General features: G+C 49.6%; 1 protein-coding gene across 1 annotated transcript; it reads right to left on the bottom strand.

Moving 5' to 3' along the window:
* Nucleotides 1-17,727, bottom strand: GPR179 (G protein-coupled receptor 179; the record flags this gene model as incomplete). Its single annotated transcript, XM_079130342.1, has 11 exons — nt 1-7,399; nt 8,987-9,133; nt 9,684-9,789; nt 10,414-10,552; nt 10,693-10,931; nt 11,242-11,351; nt 11,711-11,779; nt 12,599-12,834; nt 13,210-13,297; nt 15,394-15,502; nt 16,955-17,727. 11 exons carry the CDS (start codon nt 17,725-17,727, stop codon nt 2,375-2,377), a joined length of 7,041 nt encoding a protein of 2,346 aa, XP_078986468.1. The 3' UTR covers nt 1-2,374.
* Nucleotides 17,728-23,243: the final 5,516 nt, after the last annotated feature.

Raw genomic sequence — 23,243 nt, 5'->3', positions numbered from 1 at the left:
CATCACTCTGCAGCATTACTGCCCAAGTGAGGTTTGGTTGCATCCTATTTGCCTGAGCCCTGGATTAAGGCAAAATGAGAAGTGCTTTGAACAGGATCCACAGCTGGGGTGTATGGAGGAAGGGGAGGTAATCCTGGCAGAGGGAAGCAGAAAAACAAAAAAAGCACATTTAGTGGGTAAAAGTTCCATTGATTTCTCTTGAATGTGTAAAAACAGTTTTTCAGATAAGCTGTTTTATTCATAGATCTGTCTTGGGGTGTCTTTAGATAATCCTAAATAGCAACCAAGCAATAACTGCCACCAGGGAACCAGAGGATAAGTGCAATTTTCATTTCCCCTTGGGATCAAATCCAGCTGAGCAAATGGTCCAGATGTGAAGGGTTGACTAGAAGGACCAGGCAGAGACCATCTGCAGTGTCAGTTACATTTCTGGATACTGGTAGAGAATTAGTCAGATGACCTGAAAGTCCTGTAGGCTGCAGTGTTATTACCCTGGGCTTTGGAGCAGGCCCTGTTATATCCTTATCTATCTTGTGTTGAAAAAGAAAATCACCATTATGAATAAGCTGGAGCCAACTGCAGTGGTTGAAAAACAGCATTCTTTATTTTTCCCATGGTTTATTTCAAAAAGTGAATGTGGGGGCAACTTTGCTTTTCCCAGCTAGACCAGACCCAATGGGATTGTTTTGGGGTGCATAGTTGGCAAAGTCCACATTAGCTCAGAAGCTGTAGAGTTAAGCAGTCAGGGCACAGAGCAACAACATACTTCAGTTACTGCCGTGCAAGCCAGGGTAAGTGGGGGTGGGGGGCTCAGTATGGGAACAAGGGCATTTGGCCCCCAAAGAAGAGGAGATTACTCCACTTCTTTGCTCCTTTTTGGAAGTGGAGCACTTTGCTTCTTTTTCTGAGACACCCTATAACTTCTCAGAATCTTTACATGCAGACTCATTGTTTTCCTCCTGGGTATTTGGTCTTGTTTTGTCTTTTCTCCCAAGAATGACATACATACCTGAACTGTCAGAGATTGGGGCTTACTGCTATCTTGAGTGCCATTGCTAGTTGTGCCATGTTAGCCTGCCAGTTTCTACCCGCACCTCACCTCTGCCAATCCCAGGACTTCTTTGTATATTTTTTCTCCTTTCTCACTTTCCTTTGGTACTATCATCCAATGCCAGCACTCTGCTAGCACTGCTTAAGCAAGGGTAGCCTGAGCTCTGACTGTTGAGAGGAGAGAGCTAAGAAAGCAGCCTTTGTCCTAACGCCAGGCCTTTTCTTAGTCCTCTGGCTTCTCATCTGCCCTGGAGATTGCTCTTTCTGAGGGTAGAAGTCATTGGGAGTGCTGGCTGTAAACGACCTCTTTCCTTTGTAAGGCTCCTCTGGGAAGGAGATTGATGTGGCCTCTTGTTCCTGAGCAAGTGATTTGAACAGTTCTTGCATCAGAACTGCAGTTCTCCTTTGGTTCCAGTTACACTGGCAAAAGAGGCATCCTGTTGTGGTGGTGCTGAAAGGCCAGGAGGAGGAGAATGAACCAATGAGATGAGCTCTGAAGATTGGCAAGAGCTGGGTCAGGAAGAGGAGGAGGTCACCCCAAAGAGCTAGCAAGAGGCATACTAAGGATGTCTGCACCTTGCCCAGTGTGGGGAGGACCTGGAGGAATTGCTTTTCCTTCTCTGTTCTCTCTCTGATGTTGCTTTGGATGCCAGAGGTTTGCATGGAAGGCAGAGTACCTGATTGTCTCTACTTCAGCAGTCAGGAAGGCAGGGATAAGAAACAATAAAGAAGAAATGGGAGATTCAGAGTCAAAAGACAAGGTCTTTAAGGCTTTTTAGGCACCTATTTCAAGTCCTTTTAGTTCTCCCCCAGTTTCTCTCTCAACTTGAATTAAGTGTCTTCTGAAGCTGCATACAGTGACTTTATAACCTTATATGATTCCACAGTCCCTGTGTTGCCAATGCCTTGTGTGGTTTTTGTTTCTTCTCAAAAAAAATCACCCTTTTGTAATCTCCAGAGAAGAATTAAGTTTCCCTATTCTGGGCACTGCTGAATTCCTTTCATCACTAACACAAGTGAGTGTCCAGACTCCAGTGGCTTGTGTCAAGTATGTTAGATGAGTGGTTGGAAGGATTCTTTGGAAGTAGAGGGTCCAGCCTTTGTTTGCTCAATCAGGAAGAAAAGTGAAATGCAAAGAATGGCTGGGATTTTCCCTGGGGTCTGAGCTGTACCCTTCTTGTATAGTTGTCTTTTGAATGAGTTGACCTTTGGCCTTCTTAGAAGTAGCCAAGTGTCTTTGATTCAGCTCTTTGGAAACACTAAGATTTAGAAAGGACTTTAGTTTCCGAAGGTTAGATCTGTTTGACCTCACTTGACAGAGCTGTTACTCCCAGTCCCAAGGATAGTCAGAAGGGGTGAGTTCTTCTTGAGCTTCAGAAGCCACTTGTCCTTTGTCTTCAGTTAAGGAAAAAGACCTCTGACCCTCAGGTTCTTGGAGATTTGACTCTGCACCTAAGTAGGTCCTTGGCTCAAGTGCCGAAGGTCCCTGTAGTTCTCTGATACCTCCCAGAGTAAAAGTACTAGCTGGCTTGCTCACCTTGGGGTGGGAGCTCTTGCTTTCTGAAAGGAAGCTGCCCAGAGGTCTGTGAACTAAAAGGCATGATGATTTTTCAGGGGCTATGGGGAAATTTTCTGTCTGAGTTGCTGTTAAAGCCAGGAGACCAGATTCCTCAACTGGGGCTCCAGTTTCCTCCCAAGGGCAGATGTCTGCCATGATGCCCCTTATTTTGTTTCCTTCCGGATCTGTTACTTCCCATTGACATAGTTCTGCTATCCTACTGCCCTTGCTGTTTGCTCTGTGGGGACTGACTTTGGGTTGGTTGATGTCCAGAGCATCTTGCTGTGGGAAGAACTCTCCTGATCCTGTACCTTTCCCAGGGTAGATTGTCTCCTGCTCTCTGTTGGGTGTTGCTGCTGCTTTTGGAAAGTGTCTTTCAGTCCCTCCAGATTCTGCATTCTGAAGGAACACCTCTCCTTGCCCTTGTGGTCCTCTTCTTCCCCCCTGTTCCTGTCCCCCTTCCCCTGCTGCTTTTTCACCTACCTCCCAAGGGCAGATCTCTGCTTTTTTGGCAGAAGGAGCCTCTTCAACTTCCCACGGACATACTTCTGCTACCCTGGCTCCCATGCTGCCTGCTGTCTCAGAATTGCCTTTACTTTTGTCAGAAGCATGTGGAACTGCTTGTGAAGACAGACTCCCCAAATCTTGGATCTCCCCACCCTTCTGCTTCCCAAAGTCAGCTGTCTCTGATGTTTTCTGGACAGTCTCACCTTTGGGCGCTAGTTTTTCTGGGGCTCTTCCCCTTTCTTGAGATTCCCCCTTTCTATCCTGTCTTGATGACCCTTTCTCAGGGATATCCTTAGTTACCTCCCAGGGACAGATCTCAGCCTTGGAGCTGCTGTCAGGTTTATTCACATCTGGGTCAGGAGCATCCCATGGACACACCTCAGCGAGCGTGCTTCCAGCACTGACCAGACTCTGGGAGCTGGCTCTAGGTTGGTCAGGGTGTTGACTGTCTTGCTGGAAGAAAGAACCTGCTAGCACCATGTTCTCCCATGGGCAGATAGATTGTAGTTCATTGCTTGTTCTTCCATCTTCAGTAATGAATTCTGCTTTCAAAGCTTGAGTGTTTTCATGAGTCATGTGTTCTGGCAGGGAGTCTGTCCTCAGGTCCCGCTTCTGTGTTGCTTCATCATTCATTTTCAGGGAATGTCCCTCTGCCATCTGGCTACTAGTGCTGCTGGACAAATCCAAGATCTTGGGGGTCTGAGCAGATGGTTCCCTCAAGTCCTTGTCTTCCCAAGGACAAATAACTTCCTGTTCTTGATGATGTTTTGCCTCCCATTTTGATATGCCTTCTTTAGGGAAAATGAGTGTCTCCTTTTGTAGAGTTTTCTCCTGACCTGCTGGTTTATTCCCCATCTCCTGTTCCAGTCCCTTCCCAGTAGCTTCTTTGTCCACCTCCCAGGGACAGATGTTAGCTTTTGCACTGGTGGAGGCTTCTTCTACTTCCCAGGGACATACCTCAGCTGGCCTGCAGCCCACACGGTCCAGTTCCTGCAGTCGAACTTTTGGTCTGTCACTGTCCAGAGAGTCTGAATGCTGAGAGGAGCCTCCTGGACCCAAGCTCTCCCAGGGACAGACAACTTCCTGCTCCAGTCTTGGACTCTCTGGCTTCTTTGAATCAGTAACAGCTCTCCCCTTGGGTCCAGAATCTGCAGATGTCTTTCCTGTATCATTTGGTGATTTCATAATGGCCTCAGCTTCCAAAGCCCTTTCCTTTCTTGCTCCAGCACCTACTTCCCAGGGACAGATCTTTGTCTTCTCAGCTGTCAGAGTCTCTTCCATGTCCCATGGGCAGATCTCAGCAGCTTTGCTTCTCACACTACCTGGCCTCTGAAAAATGGTTTGGGGTCTCTCTGTGTCTTGAGGACCTGGTTGTAGGGGGAAGCTACTAGGGTCCATACTCTCCCAGGGGCAGACTGCCTCCAGTTTTTCCCATGTTGTAACATCTTGGAGTTCTGCTTTTCCATTCAGTTTCCCCTTGTCCTTTTGAGATTCTCCTTCTTTTGGTGCCTGTCCCAATGTCCAGTCTTCTGTAGTTTCATTTATCTCCGGGGGACAGATTTCTGCTATGGCAGGAGTTGTTCCCTTTTCCTCTGGCTTAAGAACTTCCCATGGACACAAATGCATTGTTTTGTTGTTCCCATTGCTTGGGAGTTGGCCACCAACTTTGGATGAAGAGTTTTCTGGACATGGGCTAGACTGTACAGGGGCTGTGCCCTCCCAGGGGCATACAGACTCCTGCCATTGACTTACTGTCAGCACAGCCTTCACAGTATGCTCCCCCATCTCTCCTGAGCTCCCCTTTCTGAGGACTTTTTTCTGTTCCTGGAGAGATTCTCCTCCTGCCCCCTGACTTGGTGCTTCCTTCCCTGGTAGCTCATCACCTAGCTCCCAGGGACAGATATCTACCTTCCTGTTAGCAGGTGAATCTCCTGCCTCCTGTGGACACACTTCTGTAATACCACTGTCCAGACTTCCTGGGACCTGAAGTGAGACTGCCAAGGGGCCCCGGAAGTCTGTACTCTCCCATGGACAAAGAGACTCCAGATCGCCACCCAGTTTCTGTTCTCTCCAGTAGGCTGCTTTCTTGGGGGCTTTTTGCCTTTCCTGGGGGAGCGCCATCACTTCCTGGGCCCTTTCCCTCTCCCTTTCCCTCTCCTTCTGGGGGTGCATCTCTTCCTTGGCAGTGTCAGGTAAACCAACCTCTGGGTCCATGGCTTCCCCAGGGTCCTTCTCTGCCTTCCTTGTCTCCACATTGCCCACTGCCTCAGACCTGCCCCTGGTTCTGTCAGAGTCCTGAGGGACTGACTGAGGGGACAAACCTCCAGGTTCAGCACTCTCCCAAGGACACACTGCCTCCTGGCCCCTCACCAGCCTCTCTGGCTTTTTCCAAACTACGACTGTCACACTTTTGGACTCTGATTTTTCTGGGGCTTTTTCCCTTTCTTCCTGGGAGTCCTTAAGCTCTTGTATTGCTGCCTTCCTCTCAGGGGCTCCTTCACTAACTTCCCAGGGGCAGATTTCAACCTTGTTGTTACTGTCTAGCTGACATGTTTGTGACTCAGTGACTTCCCAGGGGCATACCTCTGCCACCCTGAGGTCAGCACTGCCTGGGGGCTGGAGGCCAGCTTTCGGCAGTTCTGGCCACTCCATGGGGGCTTCCTTTGCTTGTTCAGCATTTTTGTCCTCAGAAACTTGCCTCAGTGTGGCAAGCCCTGTTTTACCTGTTCTCTCAACTTTCTGCTCCCCTAAACCCTGGGATGTCCTACCTCTGACCTCCTGTTCTGTGCTGCCCTCCTGGTGACAGACTTGGAGAATTCTGCTGGTGTGGGCATTCTGTTGGTTTTGGAGGGACTCTTCATCATCACAGGGGGCAAGGGCAGCCTGCTTACTCACTGCCTTGGGCCGCCCTAGCCTGGGAGATCGGGGGGAAGTCCCCACACCCTCCACTGGAGCCCTGTCCTTCTCCCTTTCTGGACTTTCCTCCCCGTTCTCCTTCTCCCTATAAGTGCTCCGAGAACGGGTCAGAGCTTTGATAACCAGTCCTAGGCTGCGCATGGAGCCCTGCTGCACAGGGGTCTTGAGGCTGTGGGCTTTAGAGATCTTGGGCCTGTCCCCATCCCCATCATCAGCTTCCCCCTGGAGATGCCCTTCCTCTGTGTTCATCTCATGCTCCCCAGCTCCCCTTTTTTCTATTGCAACAGAGAGGGCCCTCCAGAGCCTGGCTGTAGCTAGGACAGGGGAGGGACTTACTCGCTCTGGTCCTGAGGGAACTTCCTGGGCCACATTTTCTTTCTTGACTGGTAATTCTGCATTCTCCCAGGGGCAGATGTAGGTGAGTAAGCTGGGGCTTTGGGGAGATACTGGGACTGGTGCCAGGGCAGGGGCAGGGGCAGGGGTTGGGGCCAGAGCTGGCATCAGAGCTGGAGTCAGAGTGGAGGTGGGAGACAGCATCCTTGGCTCTCCCAGGCAGGCTCCAGACAAGGCCAAGATGGGTGTGGAGACCTGATGCCTGATGGGTGGGTGAGGCAGCCTTCTACCAGCCTCCTCACGAAGCCTCCCAGAGGTGTGAGAGCTGTCCATGCTGCTGCTTTTGGCAGGGGAGGGTGGAGCTGACAGGGGAGCCCCTCGAGGTGGCTCCAGCCTCCTGGCTGATGGTCTTCTAACTGGGCTCATCATGGCTGCCCCAGCCCTCTTTTGCTCCTCTCTTTCCTTTGCCTGCCGGTAGGTCTCCTCCAAATAGGCTTGGCTGGCCACAAGCAGGGCCTTTTCCCTGGAGCCAGCCACAACGCTGAGGGACTTCTGTAGGGAGGTGGGCCGGGTCCTGGGGATCCTCTCTCCCACTGTCAGGTTATGGGCACTGGCAGACCTGTAGCCCAAGGCAGGGGGCCCCTCCACCAACTCCCTGCTCTCCACTTGCTGGGCCTTCTTGGACAGGTTTCTCCTGAGGGAGGGCAGGGAGTCAAGGAGAGGTGGGTCCTGCTCTCTTTGGTGGTCATAGGTGCTGCAAGACTTGGGCAGGGCTGGTGGCCCTTCTGCTTCCTGGAGGCTAGAACTGAGGAGCCGGTGGCGGGAGGAGCCAGGCAGGCTGCTGTGGCCCAAGGAGCCTGAATCCCGGGAGTGTTGCCGGGCCAGGGCCTCAGGGAACTCAGACAGGTACCTGATGAAGGAGCGGCCCAACCCCTGGCGGGAACTGCCACGCTTCTTAGGCAGGTGGGGGTTATTAGCAGTCATTTCCTTGGTCTTGCGGACCTCTAGCTGGGCATAGAGCTTCTTCAACTCCTCCTGAGGGAAGGAACAAGGAGAGCAGAGCTGCCATTGTGCTCAGTAGCAATTGAGATGAACAGACTGAGCAATCCCTGACTGGTCCTTATTTAGACTTCTCTGGGCATCTCTTTTCCATTAAGCTATGACTCTTCCCTGCTTCTAAAACTCTTAAGGTTCACCTTTCCATTCCTGCAAGACCAGTACCAACCTGCTTTGAGCTGGATCCATTAAACATCCAGGGCTCAGTATACCCTCCATTCTCTGGGGTACTGTGGTCTGGTAGGAAATCACCAATAAGGGTGAGCGGAAACAGATTTGAGACTCCTAGCCCATTTGTGCCTTAAGGCTATTTTCTTGACCTCTCTGAGCCTCTGCATCTTCTATAAAGTGATGCGACCTGACTGACCAGTGTTTGCTTCCTTAAGAGGATTATGAGCTTGATGGAACTAGTGCACTGGAAAATGTTTTGTTTAGGTATAAATGATGGAACTGGGGCATTGCACGTCTGTTATGCTCACGATTTCTCCCCAGAGCCAGCACAGGGGGAGCATACTTATGTTCCCAAGTGGGGGGCCGAGTATAGCCTGGTTGTGGCAAAGCATGTCTACCCTCCCTGATATCCCAGTTGGATTGGAGTCTGAGCTCAGTCTTTGCCTGAGAGGAGTCAGAAGGAGTCAGAAAGGGTTAGGAGGACATGGAGAAACAGGCAGAGGCAGTTGAATGAGGAGGGAGTGAAAGAGGTGGAGAATTCTCCTTCGAAAGGCTGTAAACAAGTAAGGTGTAGGTGGGTCTCAGTGGAGTGGAAGGGATGGACAAGATGGCTTGTACAAGATGGATGACTCCTGTACCTTAGGTTTTATAAAACCAGTGAGTCTCCCTGTTTCCTATTCACCAAGCCTCTCCTTATGGTTCCTGTGCCTATAATGATCTCCTTGAGCAGAAAAATAAGAGTAGAATGCTCTTCCAGTGTAAGCCCAGAAAGAACTTTGTTTCTTCAAGATCTGCCAGGTCCAGGACAGGGATCCTGGTGTGGAAATCCTGGTGGCCAGTCTTTGCCTGAACTGCACAGCCCCACAGCTCACCCCTGGGTCACCAACCAGCCTGCTTTGCTGGGGACCAAGGAGTTTCTTAATCTACCTACCATGATGAGGTCAAGAGGGGTTAGGGCTCCACTCAACTGTGCCTCCAACTTGCTGCATGGCCTAGGCCTGGACCTGGATGTAGACCTGGGCCTGGGCCTCCAGGATCTGAGTTATGGGGTCTTTCCACTTGGGTAGTATATAGCACCATTTGAACAGAGTTAGAGGAATCAGTTTTTAGAGTTGTGGAGAAGGGAGAGAGCAGTCTTGAAGAATGGGGAAATTATTGGGAAGGGGACCTGCAGTGTCACACAGCCCAGGGGCAAGGCAACAATGCTGCCTCTGCCCAATCTCCTCGTCCCTTGCCACTGGAGATTGAACCCAAGAGCACTTTACCACTGAGCCATATCCCCAAATATTTTGTATTTTGAGACAGGTGGGATTATAGGCATGTATCACTGCACCCGACCTCTGCCCAGTCCTTAGAGCTGGTATCAAAGAAGTCAGGGAGGTGGGTGGCACCTACCCTGATGTCTCCAGGGTCCAGGCTGCGCTCGCTCCAGGCTGAGGCAATGCTGCTGTTGAGGTAGGAGCCTGAGCACTGCAGGTCCAGTTCATCTTCATACACCTCGTCCAAGATTTCCTCCCGGGGAGGAGCCCCTGACTTCTGGAACTAGCCAGGGTGGTTGTGCATGGGGAAAGAGATCATGCTTATGTAGCTGCTTGTGGAAGGCCAAGGGCACAGCTCACTGTAGCTCCCTGTTGACTCCTACGCTCACCTGCCTTGTGGGGTGCATCTTTACTTGTGTGATTCTGGGGATCTATAGGATTTTACTCCTCCTCATCCTCCCTGCTCTTCTGTAGCTGAGACCATGGCAATCCCACCCTCCTGTCCTGGTAACCCCTATGTCCTTCAGCTCCCCCACCTGCCTCTCTGTAACTACTTCCAAGCAGGTTTTCGGAGGCCACCAGCTTTCCACCTGTGGTTAAAAGGACCCTCTCCAGTCTTAGCACTTATTTCCTTTGCCTAGGAAGGGAAAGCAAGGAATAGCCTCCTCCCTCCACCCATGTCCTTGCAGAGGCCCCCGTCACTCAGAGCTCACTCACTCCCAGCACCTTCTGTCACCCTCGCTCTGACCTGGAAATGGTGCAGTGGTGGCAGATCTACAATGCCCTTATCAAGGGGCTGGGGTCTGCCTCAGGCAGAAGGGAGAAGACCTCACCTTAGGGATGAAGATCAGAGCCAGTGTGGCAGTGACTGTGCTGTGGGTGTGGAAGAAGAAGAGGAGAAGTGTCCAGTCCGGGTGCAGGGAGGGAACCAGCATGAACCTGGGGGCCAGATGGGAGGGTGATGATCTGTAGTACAGGCGGGAGTGACCACCTAGTCTCACCTGGAGGGCTCCTCTCCCCAGCCCAGAGCTCCATGGTTGAGGAAGGTGGCACTCCCAGATAGTGCCACTTCAAGGCTCATGTTAATCCCCACCTCTGAACAAACCCTCCCAGGTTGCTCCAGCTCGCCTTCTCTGACTGCCTAGCGTGCAGTTCAGAATCATGCTCCATGACTTGTCAGGATCACCTTGTGGGTTGATTCTGCCTCCACTACAGGGCCAGGTCCCCATGGGCACACAGCAGGCCTACTGCTCAAATGGCTAAGGAGTGAGGAAGAAGGCAGGGAGAAGTGAGGGTGTGTGGGAAGGTACATATTGGGGGCTGGAGAGGTGGCTTAGGAAGAGAAGAGGAATTAGGAGTGGGACGTACTTCCTCTACTTGTGGACAGGTGCCTCCTCACCTGGGTGAGACATAGGGTGCAGTAGGGGTATGTGTGGGGCTCTTCCTCATCTTGCTATGGCATAGCAGTGTTGCAAGGACGATCATTGGATAGGCCCCCTCACCTGAGAGGGTAGGAGTGGTGTCAGGGTGGGAGGAGCCCCTGGTGAGTGGGCCTGTCCTCACCTGACCATGTGGAATGCAGTAGATAGCAGCAGCTCATTGTGCAGGGCAATGCCCATGTAGCGTGGCTCGTGGAAGGCCGAAGGCACAGCCCTGGTGGCATAGCAGAGGAAGCTGCCCCAGCACAGCAGCAGCATCTCAGCTGTGGGAGAGTGGAAGGGAGAGGGTGGCACCACCTCAGCAGCCTATCTCTGTAGGGCATGCTGGGGAGCTTGGGCCCAGGGTTTGGGCACAGGGCACAAGAGGACCCCAGAGGTATGGAGCTCAGAAGAAGTGACTCACCCACAACCATGATGTAGTCCCAGCGGTCATGGTGACAGAGGTAGAAGTGGCGGCCAGTGAGAGTGCGACCTCGAGTCACCAGAGGTGTGTGCTGGATGCTTCGCTCCAGGACGCTCACTGTCCACATGGCCAGAAAACCCAGCACAAGCAGCAGGAGCAGCCCCAAGCGCTGCAGTAGGTGTCCACTGCTCAGGTGTGGGCCCCGCTGGGCTGTTCGAGACAGAAACAGCTGGAGCACCCTGCAAGAGTTAGGATGCACATGGAAGCTGGGGAGGATTAAGGAGGGCAACCAGAGCCCTGGCCTCTGTTGTTGCTGCCCCCACCACCACCACGCATTTATGTGTCCTGTTCTTTCCATAGTTCACTGACTTCCCCAAGGTTACATGTGGGGGAAGGCAAAGTGATAGGGGAAGGCAAAGTGATAGGGGCAGGCTTGGGGCACAGGGGAGCAGAGCTGGTAAGGGTTTGATTTTGAAAAACTCCATTGCATGAATAAGCTGGGGTGACTTGGGGTGAGCAGTGTGAGAGCAAGGTCTGCCTGAGCCCTACCTATAGAGCTTGAGTATAATGGTCCCATAGACGATGGCAAAACCCAGCAGCCGAACCCAGCGAAGAGCAATGCAGCGGAACACACTGGGCTTGAAGTATAGGATGAAGACCTGATGGGAAGGGAACAAGAAGAGCTGCTCCCCACTGCACATCTGCTCTACTAGGCTCTGTGTGATGCACATGGCTAATCCTCCCAAGAGCCCTGCAATAGAGGCATTGTCATCTTCCTTCTGCAGAGGAGGTAACTTGTCCTAAATCACACAGGAGGTCATGGAGCCTTTTAAAGCCTGGGGCTGGTTGACTCCAGAGCTCACTAGATCAGCCTGCCACTTGTGGGTATGAGTTGGGGTAACCTGAGGTCTCTGAATCCTCCAAGGGCACAGAGGAGGGTTTCTGGGGTTTGGAGGGTGCCAGGTAGGGGCTGTGGAGGATCCTGGGAGGTGGGGCCAGCTGCTGACCACAGACTCACAGGAAAGTAGAGAAGCAGGGATCCAAAAAGGATGATTTCCAGCAGGACAACTCCAGATGCCCGGATCCTCTGTGAGCCCATGGAAAAAGAGAGGCCTGTGAGCAGGGTAGTGGGGGGATGGCGTTGGAGGATTTCAGGCCTGTTTTAGGGGTCACTCTGGACTTAGGGTAAGGCCTCACCCTATAATATTGGCTACACCCTCTGTCCATAGTCACACTTGCACTCCCACCCTACACTCTCAGCTGCACTGGCACTGCTATCCTAGGGCCGAGGTTTCACCTAGCTCCCCTGTAGCCCTGTGCATCCTGCCCAGACCCACCCTAAGCTCAGATCAGAGGTTGCTGGAACTAGAAAGGATCTCCTGCATTTCTCCAAGCTTTGAGTCCTACTGCCCCCTTGTCTAGAATAGAATATCCCTTCTCTGCCCAATAAATACCGAGTTAACCTTCAAGCTTCACTCAAATGTCACATTCTCCAGAAAGTGCTTCCAATGACAACTTTGGCAGGATACCAATCCCTTCTCTAAACTCCCACAGCAACTGACAGCAGTCTTCATCCTTGCCCCTGTCTCACTGTGCTGTCATTTTAGTGCTTCCTCCATTAAATCCGGAGCTCCAGGAGGGTCCCAGTCACTTCCTGTAGTGCCTAGGCAATGATCTGCTTAGTATATATATTCAACAAGTATTTTGAGTGAAGTTCAGAGCCTTCATTTTGCAGGTGAGAAAACAGGTCTAAGGTAGAGGGGTCACTTGCCTAATGCCATAGAGCAAGTTAGATTTAGAATCAAGACTGGCCCATTCTCCCAAGTTCTAGTCTTAAGGGGACCCAGGTCTGCATTTGGAACAGGTAGGATGCGTGTGCAGAAGAGAGAGTCGGGGCCTTCCTTGCCTTGCTCCAGCGGCAGTGGTAGGAGACCAGCATGCTCAGGAAGACAGCCAGCATGCAGCAGGCCTGACAGGCCAGCACTGCTGCCCGCAGTGCCAGGACCTCCTCTGCCAGGCATGGTGTGGCATCCATGCAGCTGGTACAGCCCTCGGGACATGGCTGACACCTCAGCAGCCTCCCCAAGCTGCCTTGTGGGGACCCAAATTGCCCGGTAGTCTGTGTGGCACTTTCCTCTAACCCTGTAAAGAACAAAATAGGAGCAGGGATAGGGGCTTGGCCAGAACATCCTGAGATCCTCACCTTCTATCGTGATGGTCTTCTGCCCTCCTACGGTGTGTGGTCCCAGGGCTATGAGGGAGTAGATACTCTCTGGGGAGGGGAGGGTAACGAACAGGAAGAGGTGGTACCTCTTCATTGGGAAGCCATGTTCAGGCTCATTCTCAGAAAGTAGCTGCCCCCAAACAAACCACCCTACTGACCTCTCCCTCTTTCTCTTGACCTTCTGCTTTCACCCCACAAGTTTCCTCCCAGCGTCCCCAACCTGCCTTTCTTGCTCACATTTCCTTACAACCAGCCTAGCCTGTAAAAGCCTGACTGACCTTCACCATACTTACCCCCCAAACCACTTGCTCCATAGAATCCAGGTCGGCAGTGACAGAGGTAGCGGCCAAGGACAAAGCCCTGATTCTCCAGGGGAACACACTGTGAGGATGACAAATTTGTATGTATATGGGGTCTTCAGGGAAGAGCTGGAGGGTGTATCCAGCTTCCTGTCCAGCGTTTCTAGATCTACACCTGCAGATCCCACCAGAGGCTCTTCCTGAGGAGAGACTTTCTTCTTTCAAACCCCTGCCCTACCCACTAGTGTTGCCCTTTCTCAAAGAGACCCTAAGCAAAGAGAATGGGGTACTTTTGTTTAGTCTGGCAGTGACAGGAGCTTCATAGGTCCTGGGTTGCTAGAGCAAGGTACTGGGGGAAGTGAAAGAAGAGAGCTTTGAGCCCAGCCACACTTGGTGTGCCTCTGTACTGCTTCAAAGGGTCCCCATAGTCCTCCCTCTTTGATGCTCAGGTGAACTGAAAAGGCCCCCCGTGGAGGAGCAGCTTCCTCCATCAGGGGCCATCTGGTTTGGGCACAGGACTGCTTTCCATGGCCTTAATGCCAGCCTAATGCCAGGCTGGTGGGATGCCAAGGCCAGTCCTTTATTTTATCTCCACCCATTGATGTTTGCCCAGCAGGGAACAGAGTCTGGCAGAGGAGATGAGCATGTGGATGAGGTCAGATCTGCAGGGGAGAGTCACTGGGAACAGATATCAGTGGGGCAAAGGAAGGAGTTAACCTTAGGAGATTCTATATATGTGTAGCCCCTGACCTTACCTAGCTGCTTATGAAATTGAGGCCCAGCTTCCCCTGTTGTCTGATCACTGGAACACGCTCTGTTCCTGTTCCAGTCTGCACAGTCATTTACTTCTTTTTTTCTTTTTTTTTTCAGTACTGGGAATTGAACCCAGAGGGATTTACACTGAGCCACCACATCCCCACTTCTTTTTTTTTTTTTTTTTTAATTTGTTTTTAGTTGTAGATAGACACAATACCTTTATTTTATTTATTTTTATGTGATGCTGAGGATTGAACCCAGTGCCTCACACATGCTAGGCAAGCGTTCTACCACTGAGCTACAAACTCAGTCCGCCAGTCCTTTTTATTTTTTATTTTGATACAGGGCCTCACTAACTTCCTTAGAGTCTTGTTTAGTTGCCGAGGCTGACCTTGAACTTGGGATCCTCCTGCCTTAGCCTCCTGAGTCACTGGGATTACTGGTGAGCGCCACCATGCTGGGCCCAGTCTGCACAGAGAAGTGAATGTGGTTGGGTTAAAAAGTGAACTGAGGGGCTGGGGATGTGACTCAGTGGTAGAACGCTTGCCTAGCATGGGTGAGGCACTGGGTTTGATCCTCAGCACCACATTAAAAAAATAAACAAATAACATAAAATTCTTTTAAAAAAAGTGAACTGAGTGCATGCTTAGCACACGACAGGCCCTGGATTCACTTCCTTTTATTCCTAGAATTCTAGCTCCAAACATATGTCCCTGAAGAGCAGTAGGGCCACCTGTGTGTCCAGAGCAACATATACATCCACTCCAGCAGGCTGCAAAGCTCACCTTGGCTTCAGAACAGCTTAGAAACAAGCATGTACTTGGTGTGATGACTTCACTGGCTTCCTGGCCTCCCAGTATTGGGCCAGCAGGTTTGACAGCCAGTGCTGTCCATCATCTTGATGTACCTGTACCTGTCGCTTTGATTCTGCCTGTGTCTGGCTCAGGGTCCATCACCCGCACCAGTCCCACATCTCTTGTCACCCAACCAGTAATTCCATTTATTTTGACAAACACAGATGGAGTATCCTTGTGGCCACGAGGATTCCAGAGCTGGTTAACATGGAGTATGTGATCCGGGGAAAGGAAAGATGATTAATGGAGGCTCAGAAGTGGCTCCGGGGAAGGAACCTGGAGCAATGAGCACCAGAAAGGAGAGCGGTGAGGGAGGCACACTAAGATTTCAAAGGCATACCGGATAGTTCCCTTGGAGGGAAAGGCTGGGAGGTAAAGGGATAGGATGTGAGAGCTCTCACTTTAAAAAAAAAGACTGGCATCTCACTTCTGCCAGTCACTAGGGACTTCCTTGAAGCCCCTAGTGCTTCAATGCTGGGGTGGCTTTGTCACTGCTTCTGGGGGCGGGTGGTGGCAGTGATTGGCAGAGGGCAGGGAGGCAGGACATAGAGGCCCCCCTTATCCTTACCTGGGTGCTGTTGAGATCACACAGGTGTGTATTAGAGAACCAGCCTGGACCACTTGCACACTGATTGATGTCCACGCCCTGGAGGTCTATGTCCATCTGCACCTGCCCCCTAGGGCAGCGAATTGGCAATTAGGCACAGTTGCTGCTGAGAAGCAGGAGGGCACACATGGATTCCATTTCTCCAGTGCTGTGTCCTCTGTGGCAACCACACCCTTCCACTGGGTCGTCTCCCCATTCCTCCACTTTCAACATCCTATCTTTTTATGATTTCTGTCAATGAGTAAAGGGAGGGGGCATGCCAAGGCACGCGGAAGCTGGGGCTTCAATGATCTAGCTGTCTGAAGGGAATCTGCACACTCCCACATTGCATGCACACATATACACATGCAGTGAGGCTGTTCTCCCACCCCCTCTATTCACGCAGTTCTGAACTGATCACAGTGAAAGGAGTGTGGAATGGAGGAGCCCTAAACTGGATTTGCCTGGCCCAGTCTTTCCCCAACCCCTGCTCTGGGCTGAGTGAGGAGAGAGCTGGCAAGGAGCCAGCTGCCTTCCTGCAGAAGAGGGACTCTGCTGAGAACAACGAATGGGGACACTGAGCTAGAAAAGCTACATTGAGGGCTGGGGTTGTGGCTCAGTAGTAGAGTCCTTGCCTAGCATGTGTGAGGCACTGAGTTCGATTCTCAACACCACATATAAATAAATGAATAATGAAAAAAAGTCTATCAACATCTCAAAAAAAAATTTTTTTTTAAAGAAAAGTAACATTGATTGTTGAATGCATTGCAGTGCTGTGTTCATTTGCTTCTCCTTTTCCCAACATGACTCTCAACCCCTTTACTCTAGTTCAGAGAGGAGTGAGTTATTGGGGGAGTATCACAAGCTCCTGGGTCAGGACAGGCAGGACAGTGGAGCTGGCTCAATGTAAGAAAATGGGCTTTGGGAATGTCTCAAACAGAAAGGGTGTTAGTTCCCACTCAAGCAGCAGATTTAACTTCTGGAGTACCCACCCTGGCTCCTTGGAAAAGTCTTGTGTGTGGGTTATCACTGTCACCTAAGCAAAAGCCCTGTCTTGCCTTCTTTATTTTATCTTATTTTATTTTTTATTTCTTTGTGGCATTGGGGATCTAACACAGGGCCTTACACATGCCAGGCAAGCACTTTATCACTGAGCCACATCCCTTGCCCTGTCTCCTGCCTTTTTAATTCACTCCTTTGACCTGAGGGACATATAGATGTGTGCCTACACGTGTATACCTTCCTGTATATGCACAGACTCATAGGCATTCATTCATATGCTCAAGTACATAAATACAAATACCAAGATAAAGAAGTGTAAATGGACTGATTCATACACAGTATGTACACTCACACCTGCGTGCGTTAGCAGATAGTTACAGATTCACAGAGCTGGCTGCAAATACACAGTTGAATGCAAATACACACATCTGTGCCCCCCAGACATACAGATGTTCTTGCCAAATGGCCCATGCATAGCTAGACTAATGCCCCCACTGCCACATACCCACAAATCTATCAGATCCTGTACAAACCCACTTACCTGACCTCTGGACTGAGATCTGGCTTGAGTCCATAGAAGGTGGCTGAGAGTGTGATCAGCCAGCCAGGACGGAGCTGGCCTTCCTGGCATTCCAGGAAGGGAGAAGACAGTCTCACCTGCTGTATGTCCCCCACATACCCATCCCCCTGTGGCCACTTGGGGCTGTTGAGGCTCTTTAGGTCATTGGTCAACACCCGCTTTTGCAGAGCAAGGCTGTCCAGGTCCCCGACCGGGCTCTCTTCCCGCATCCTGTTCCCAGACAAGTCTTGAAGGATGGTCTCCTCCCCGATCCTAGTGGCCTGGAGGGCCAGCTGTAGGTGGCTGGCTCCTGGTGGAGGGTTAAAGGTCAGCAAAGCCCGATAGGCCCTTGGGTCCCCCTCAGCCACGCTGCGAACCAGTGCCTGGTACCACTCCACATCCTCCTCCACACTGGACTCACGGATGTCGTTGGCTTGCAGCAGCATGTTGAGAAAATTGGCAGCCTGGGCAAGAGTACCTGCTGCCCTCTGTAGAACCTGAGGGAGCCCTGGTCTGGCTTCTGCTCCAAAAGCTTCATAGCGCTCAGTGCAATTAGCCCCCAATAGCTGTTGGGCATCTCCAGAGTAAAGAAAAGCCAGAGCTGCCTCAGCCCCCTGTGAGGTCACCCACATGGGCACAGATCCTGGCTTGGCTTGGGAGGATAGTGGGGGAAGAGAACGGAGGGGCCTCAGATCCCCCAGAGCCCAGTTGAAGAGGAAACAGCAACCCAGCAGTCCCCAAGCAAGAGAGGGCATGATCATTGCCCTGGTGCTCATCCTTAGGGCCACTCTCAGGACCCTGGGGGCCAGGCTACCTGGAAATTTAGTTGCTCAGGAGAGTCCAGGCAAAGGCTGGCTGCTTCCAGTTCTCCTCTCCTTTCCTGTCCCTCCCGCCCTCTCCCTCCTACCCCCCCCCCCTCCCCGGCTCTGTCTCGCCTGTTGTCTTCCTTCTAGTCACTAGCGTCATCAGCTGGCTGGCTCCTGGATGTAGGTATGAGGGCCCTGCCCCTCCTCTCTCAGTGTGGCCCCATCTCAAACCCTTTTAATCCTGGCATATCACTCTTTCCTCTTGCTCTGATCCAGTACCCAGGCTCCCCCAACCCCCACCTCACATCTGCTTCAGAGAGAGGTAGGGGGAGGGGAAGGGACCAGTAGTGCTCTCCCTCCCTCCCTTCTCCCTCTGCTCTTTGCTCCATTAGGAGAGATGGGCAAATCCAGGATGGGGAGCCATAGCAACCACGGATGAGCCAGTGCCCCTCTCTCCACCCCTCTGCTCCACTGGACCTCCTGGCAGCAATTGCAACAGGCATGATAAAGGGTCAGGCTGCATCTCCTGGCAGTCTGCTCTGGCTGTCTGCACCCCCCTGACACCATGCTGCTTAACTGGATTTTGAGATTGGGAGTGGTGAGGATAGAAAAGAGAGCCCAATATAACCATAATCAGCCTTCAAACATGCTGTGGCAGTTTATTACATGCTTTTCCTATATATTATCTCAATGAATTCTGTCCCATAACCATGTATGGTAAATAATCTTATCCTCATCTCATAGGTACAGACACTGAGAATCAGAGACCCCCCCCCCCAAGATTACACAACTCATTTTGAATTGAGACTTGAACATGCAATTCTGATTCCCTGACTCTGCCCAATCAAACCACCACCTTCTCCCCAGTACTCTGTCTCAGGGACCATAATAGCACCTCTGACAGAGGAGTAACTGAAGACCCAGAGAATTGAAGGAACTTCCCTAGGAGCACACTGTTGTCCATGACAAAGTTGAGAATGAACAAAGTTTTGTCTTCTTCCACCTTCATTTTATCATCCTCTTTCCTTTTTTTTTTTTTTTTTTTTTTTAAATATTTTTGTTTTAGTTGTAGGTGGACAAAATACCTTGATTTCATTTTTAGGTGGTGCTAAGGATCGAACTCAGGGCCTCATGCATGCTAAGTGAGTGTGCTACCATTGAGTTACAACCCCAGTCTATGCCTTCTTCCTTTCTTCATGAAAATTGTGCTTAGTGTTTCTTGTTCTTCCCAATTTTCTTACACCTCACATCCTGCCCTCTGTTAGACATAATAACTGGCAACCCAGAATCAGGACCATCTGAGGCAGCCTTCTGGGATTGGAAGGGTGAGAATTCTTGGAGGAAGCCATAGATCAGAGCTCCTGCCTCCTGCCACCTGCTCTCTCTTCCATCACCTTTGCATCCCCGATGTGCTTCCTACCTAACCAGGCAACCCGGCACCACTTGCACATGCCCTCTCTTGGCTGCTTCTCTTCTCAATGCCCCACCTTTGACCTTTGATGTCCAAGACCACTGAGTGTATGTAAGAAATGAGGGGTGATGGTTGCTAAAAACTTTCCTCGCTTTATGAGTGACGCTACAAAAAAGTCTGCTGTGGAAACTAAGTGGAGATGGAAGGGGTGTGGAAGAGAAGGGGGCTAGAAGGCAAGCCCCCAGGAGACTATGCTGTCAGAACTACACCTTTCGGCCCATAATCTAGACCTCCTTTTAACAGAAAAGGCAATGAAAATCCTAAAAGAATAGTGACATTTTCAAGGACACCAAGCCAGTTAGTGGCACATCTAGGAACAGAAAGCTGTACTGCACATCCATAGTTCTTTCCTTGGCCTTTCTGATTCTGTGTACTGACAGAGAAAAGGAAGAAGGGGAGCAAGTGACCCATTCCCCTTTTATCTTTTCAGTACTGGAATGCCCAGGGCCTTGTGTAAGCTAATCAAGTGTTCTACCTCTGAGCTACATCTCCAGATGTTTATTTTATTTATTTATTTATTTATTTATTTATTTATTTATTTATTTATTTATTTATTTATTTACTTTTGCAATGCTGGGGATTGAACACAGGGCTTCAAGCATGCCAGGCAAGTGCTCTACCACTTAACCACATTCCCAGGCCCTCCAGATCTTTTTAAATTTTGTTTTTGAGAAAGGGTCTCACTAAGTTGCTAAGCCTGGTCTCAAACTTGAGATCCTTCTGCCTCAGGCTCCTGAGTAGCTGGGATTACAGGAATGCACCATCAAGCTCAGCAACCCATTTTCTTTTTTGGTATTAACAATAGCATTAGTTGAAGGTCAACAAAATATACCTAATGATAAGTTAACACAATTTTTTCCTAAGAAGATTTTTTTGTTTGTTTGTTTTTGTTTTTTTTTGTTTTTTTTGTTTTTGGTACCAGGGATTAAACCCAGGGGTACTTAATCACTGAACCACATCCCCAGTTCTTTTTGTGTTTCATTTATAGACAGGGTCTCACTGAGTTGCTTAGGGCCTCACTAAATTGCTAAGGCTGGCTTTGAACTCTTGATCCTCCTGCCTCAGTCTCCCGAACAGCTGGGTTAACAGGCATGCACTACCATGCCTGGTCTAGGAAGCTAAAATAACAGTTAACATTTGTATAGTGCTTTAGAATTTATAGAGCACCTTTATATGTAAATTTTCATTTAATCCCAAGAGCCCTGTCAAGGATAGATTATGACTGACTTACTTTTACAAATGAAACACAGATTCAGAACTGTTTAATTATTATTATTTTAAAGATAGGATCTTGTTGTGTTGCCTCAGCTGGTCTTAAAACTCCTGGACTCAAGGGATTCTCCTGCTTCAGCCTCCTGAGTAGCTGAAACTACAGGTGCATACCAGCACACTAGCTGTTTAGAGATGCTTGATTATTTGTACTTGGTCATATATCCAAGCGATGGTGCGATCAGGACTAAAACTAGATCAGTCACAAAGTACAGAAGGGCAGGGTCTGTACCTCATTGATCACAGCCCAAAGCCTTGCCCATTGTTGGAATGACTAAATTAACTTCAGAACTTCTTTAGCCCCTCCAGGGGATGTGGCTCAGTGGTAAAGTGCTTGCCTAGCATGTGTGAGGCCCTGAATTCAATCTGTAGGACTGCAAAAAAAAAAAAAAAAAAAAAAAAAAGCATTTAGTTCCTCTAAGTTGTTCTTCATAAGCCTTTTACCTAAGGCTCTACCACTGTAGGGAACACTTTTTGTTTGTTTGTTTGTTTGTTTGTTTGTTTGGGTACTGAGGAATGAACCCAAGAGGGGCACTTTACTACTGAGCTATATCCCCCATGCCCTTTTGTTTGTTTTGAGACAGGGGCTAAGTTGTTCAGGGCCTTACTAAATTGCTGAGGCTAGCCTCGAACTTGTGTTCCTCCTACCTCAGTCTCACAAACTGCTGGAACTATAGGTATGAGTTACCATGCCCAGTATAGGGGCCACTTTTATAGTCCTCAGTGAAAAAGTTATATGTAGACATAAAACCAGCTCAATAAACAGAAATCTAAATCATACAAAGATACACACCCTTCCCTTACAGCTTGATCTCAATGTATTTTACAGGACCTAGGCTACAGGTGTGGACAATTATGGAAACAGGGAAAGGCAGCATTCCTTTGTCCTGCCTTACAAAGGGCGTGTATGTTCTTTTGGACCTCCGCCTTCCTCATGCCATGTGCAATTACAAGGAATGGCTGAGACCAGGAAAGTGACTGGACAGCAGAGGGCGCTGCAGAGCTACAGATCCTGCCTCTATCAACTAATCTCTGGGGTCAGAATGTCCGAGAGACAGGGATAGTAAGGGTCTTCTTAGGCCTCAGGTATTCTGGGTATTCTAGGTATTCAGGTGTTCCAGCAATTTCTCTAGAAACCTGGGTGGCATCTGAGAAGAAGCTGGGGAAAAGGAGGGTAAAGAATAAAATCTTAGGGGTCAGACAGATTATTTTGAATTCCATTGCATCTTATTTCAGAGTGACCTTAGCTAAATAACTTGTTGAGATTGTTTATTTCTTCACATGCAAGGAAGAGTTTTAATTCTGTGTGCTGAATTAGAAATGAATTTGTATCTTCCAGGCATAGTCCTTGGCACTGGAGAGTCCACAAGAGGCAGGAAGCTAATGTGTCTCTGTCCTCATAGAATTTACAGTTTGGGAGGAAAGACCAAAAAAAAAAAAAAAAAAAAAAAAAAAATTTTTTTTTTTTTTGAGACAGGGTCTCACTAAGTTGCCCAGGTTGGCTTTGAACTGGAAATCCTCCTACTTCACCCTCCCAATCCCAAATTGCTGGGATTACTGGCCTGTGCCACTGGGCCTGGCAGGAAGACAAGATTCAAATCACACATGCACCACGAAGTGAAATAATTGCCTGGTCTTTGGGCTCAGAGAAGAGGAAGGGCCCAAGCAGGGGGATTTCCCTGGTGCAGTGAGGAGAGTTTAATCTGAAAGACTGGCAGAAGTTTAACAAAGCACAAAGAGAGGGAAAACTCTTCCAAGAATGGGGAGTAGCGTATACAATGCCCATACATGTGGGAAACTGCCACAGTGCAAGTGGGACTGCAGGGGACAGACAACAGGTGCAGCTTGGTAGGAGATATGACCAGAGAGTGGCAGGTGTGGAGATCACACAGGGCCCTATAGGTCTCCTTAAGGACTTTTGTCTTTAGCCTAAGAACAATGGAAAAACAATTATAACAGAGTAAGAACACACTGCCATTTTGAAAAAGTCTCTGTAGCAGCAGGACTCATCATCAACCTTCCCCCCAACGTGCCTTCCACCTTCTAAAAGTTCTAAAGTTGCTAAAATCTGCTGGTTGATCTTTCCTCTTTGTCCCTTATAAATTTCAATGTCTCCCACAGGGATAATTGCAATGGGTTCCTAACTGCCTCCAAGTCTGACCTCACACAACGAACTTCATCTTGTTTGATCCTCATAACATCCTTACCAAGTAATAAAGCTACAGTCCTTATCTTCATTTTACAGGTGAGAAAACTGAGGTCTAGTGGTGCTATGGAACAGGCCCCTATCAGTTCATGAAAGTCAATTATTAAAAGGCTTGGAAGGGGTTAGGGTTGGGGTTGTGGCTCAATGGTAGAGCACTTGCCTGGTATGTGTGAGGTCTTGGGTTTGATCCTCAGCACCACATAAAAATAAAATAAAGGTATTGTGTCCACCTACAACTAAAACAAAATTAAAAAGTTTGGAATTTTGTAAACATAGCTCTATTAAACATAGCCACTGCTAAAAATTAAGTTATAAATTGGGCATGGTGGTACACACCTGGAATCCCAGTGACTTGGGAGGATGAGGCAGGAGGTTTGCAGGTTTGAGGACAGTCTGGGTGACTTAGCCTCAAATAAAAAGTAAAAAAGGCTGGGGAAATAGTTCAGTGGTAGAGTACCACTGGTTTCAATCGCCAGTGACACACACAAACATACATACAATGGCTGAGGATATAGCTCA

Source organism: Sciurus vulgaris, assembly GCF_902686455.1.
Source record: "Sciurus vulgaris genome assembly, chromosome: 3".
In the NCBI taxonomy this organism is placed as follows: Eukaryota; Metazoa; Chordata; class Mammalia; order Rodentia; family Sciuridae; genus Sciurus; species Sciurus vulgaris.
This window is presented reverse-complemented; position numbering and strand designations above follow the sequence as displayed.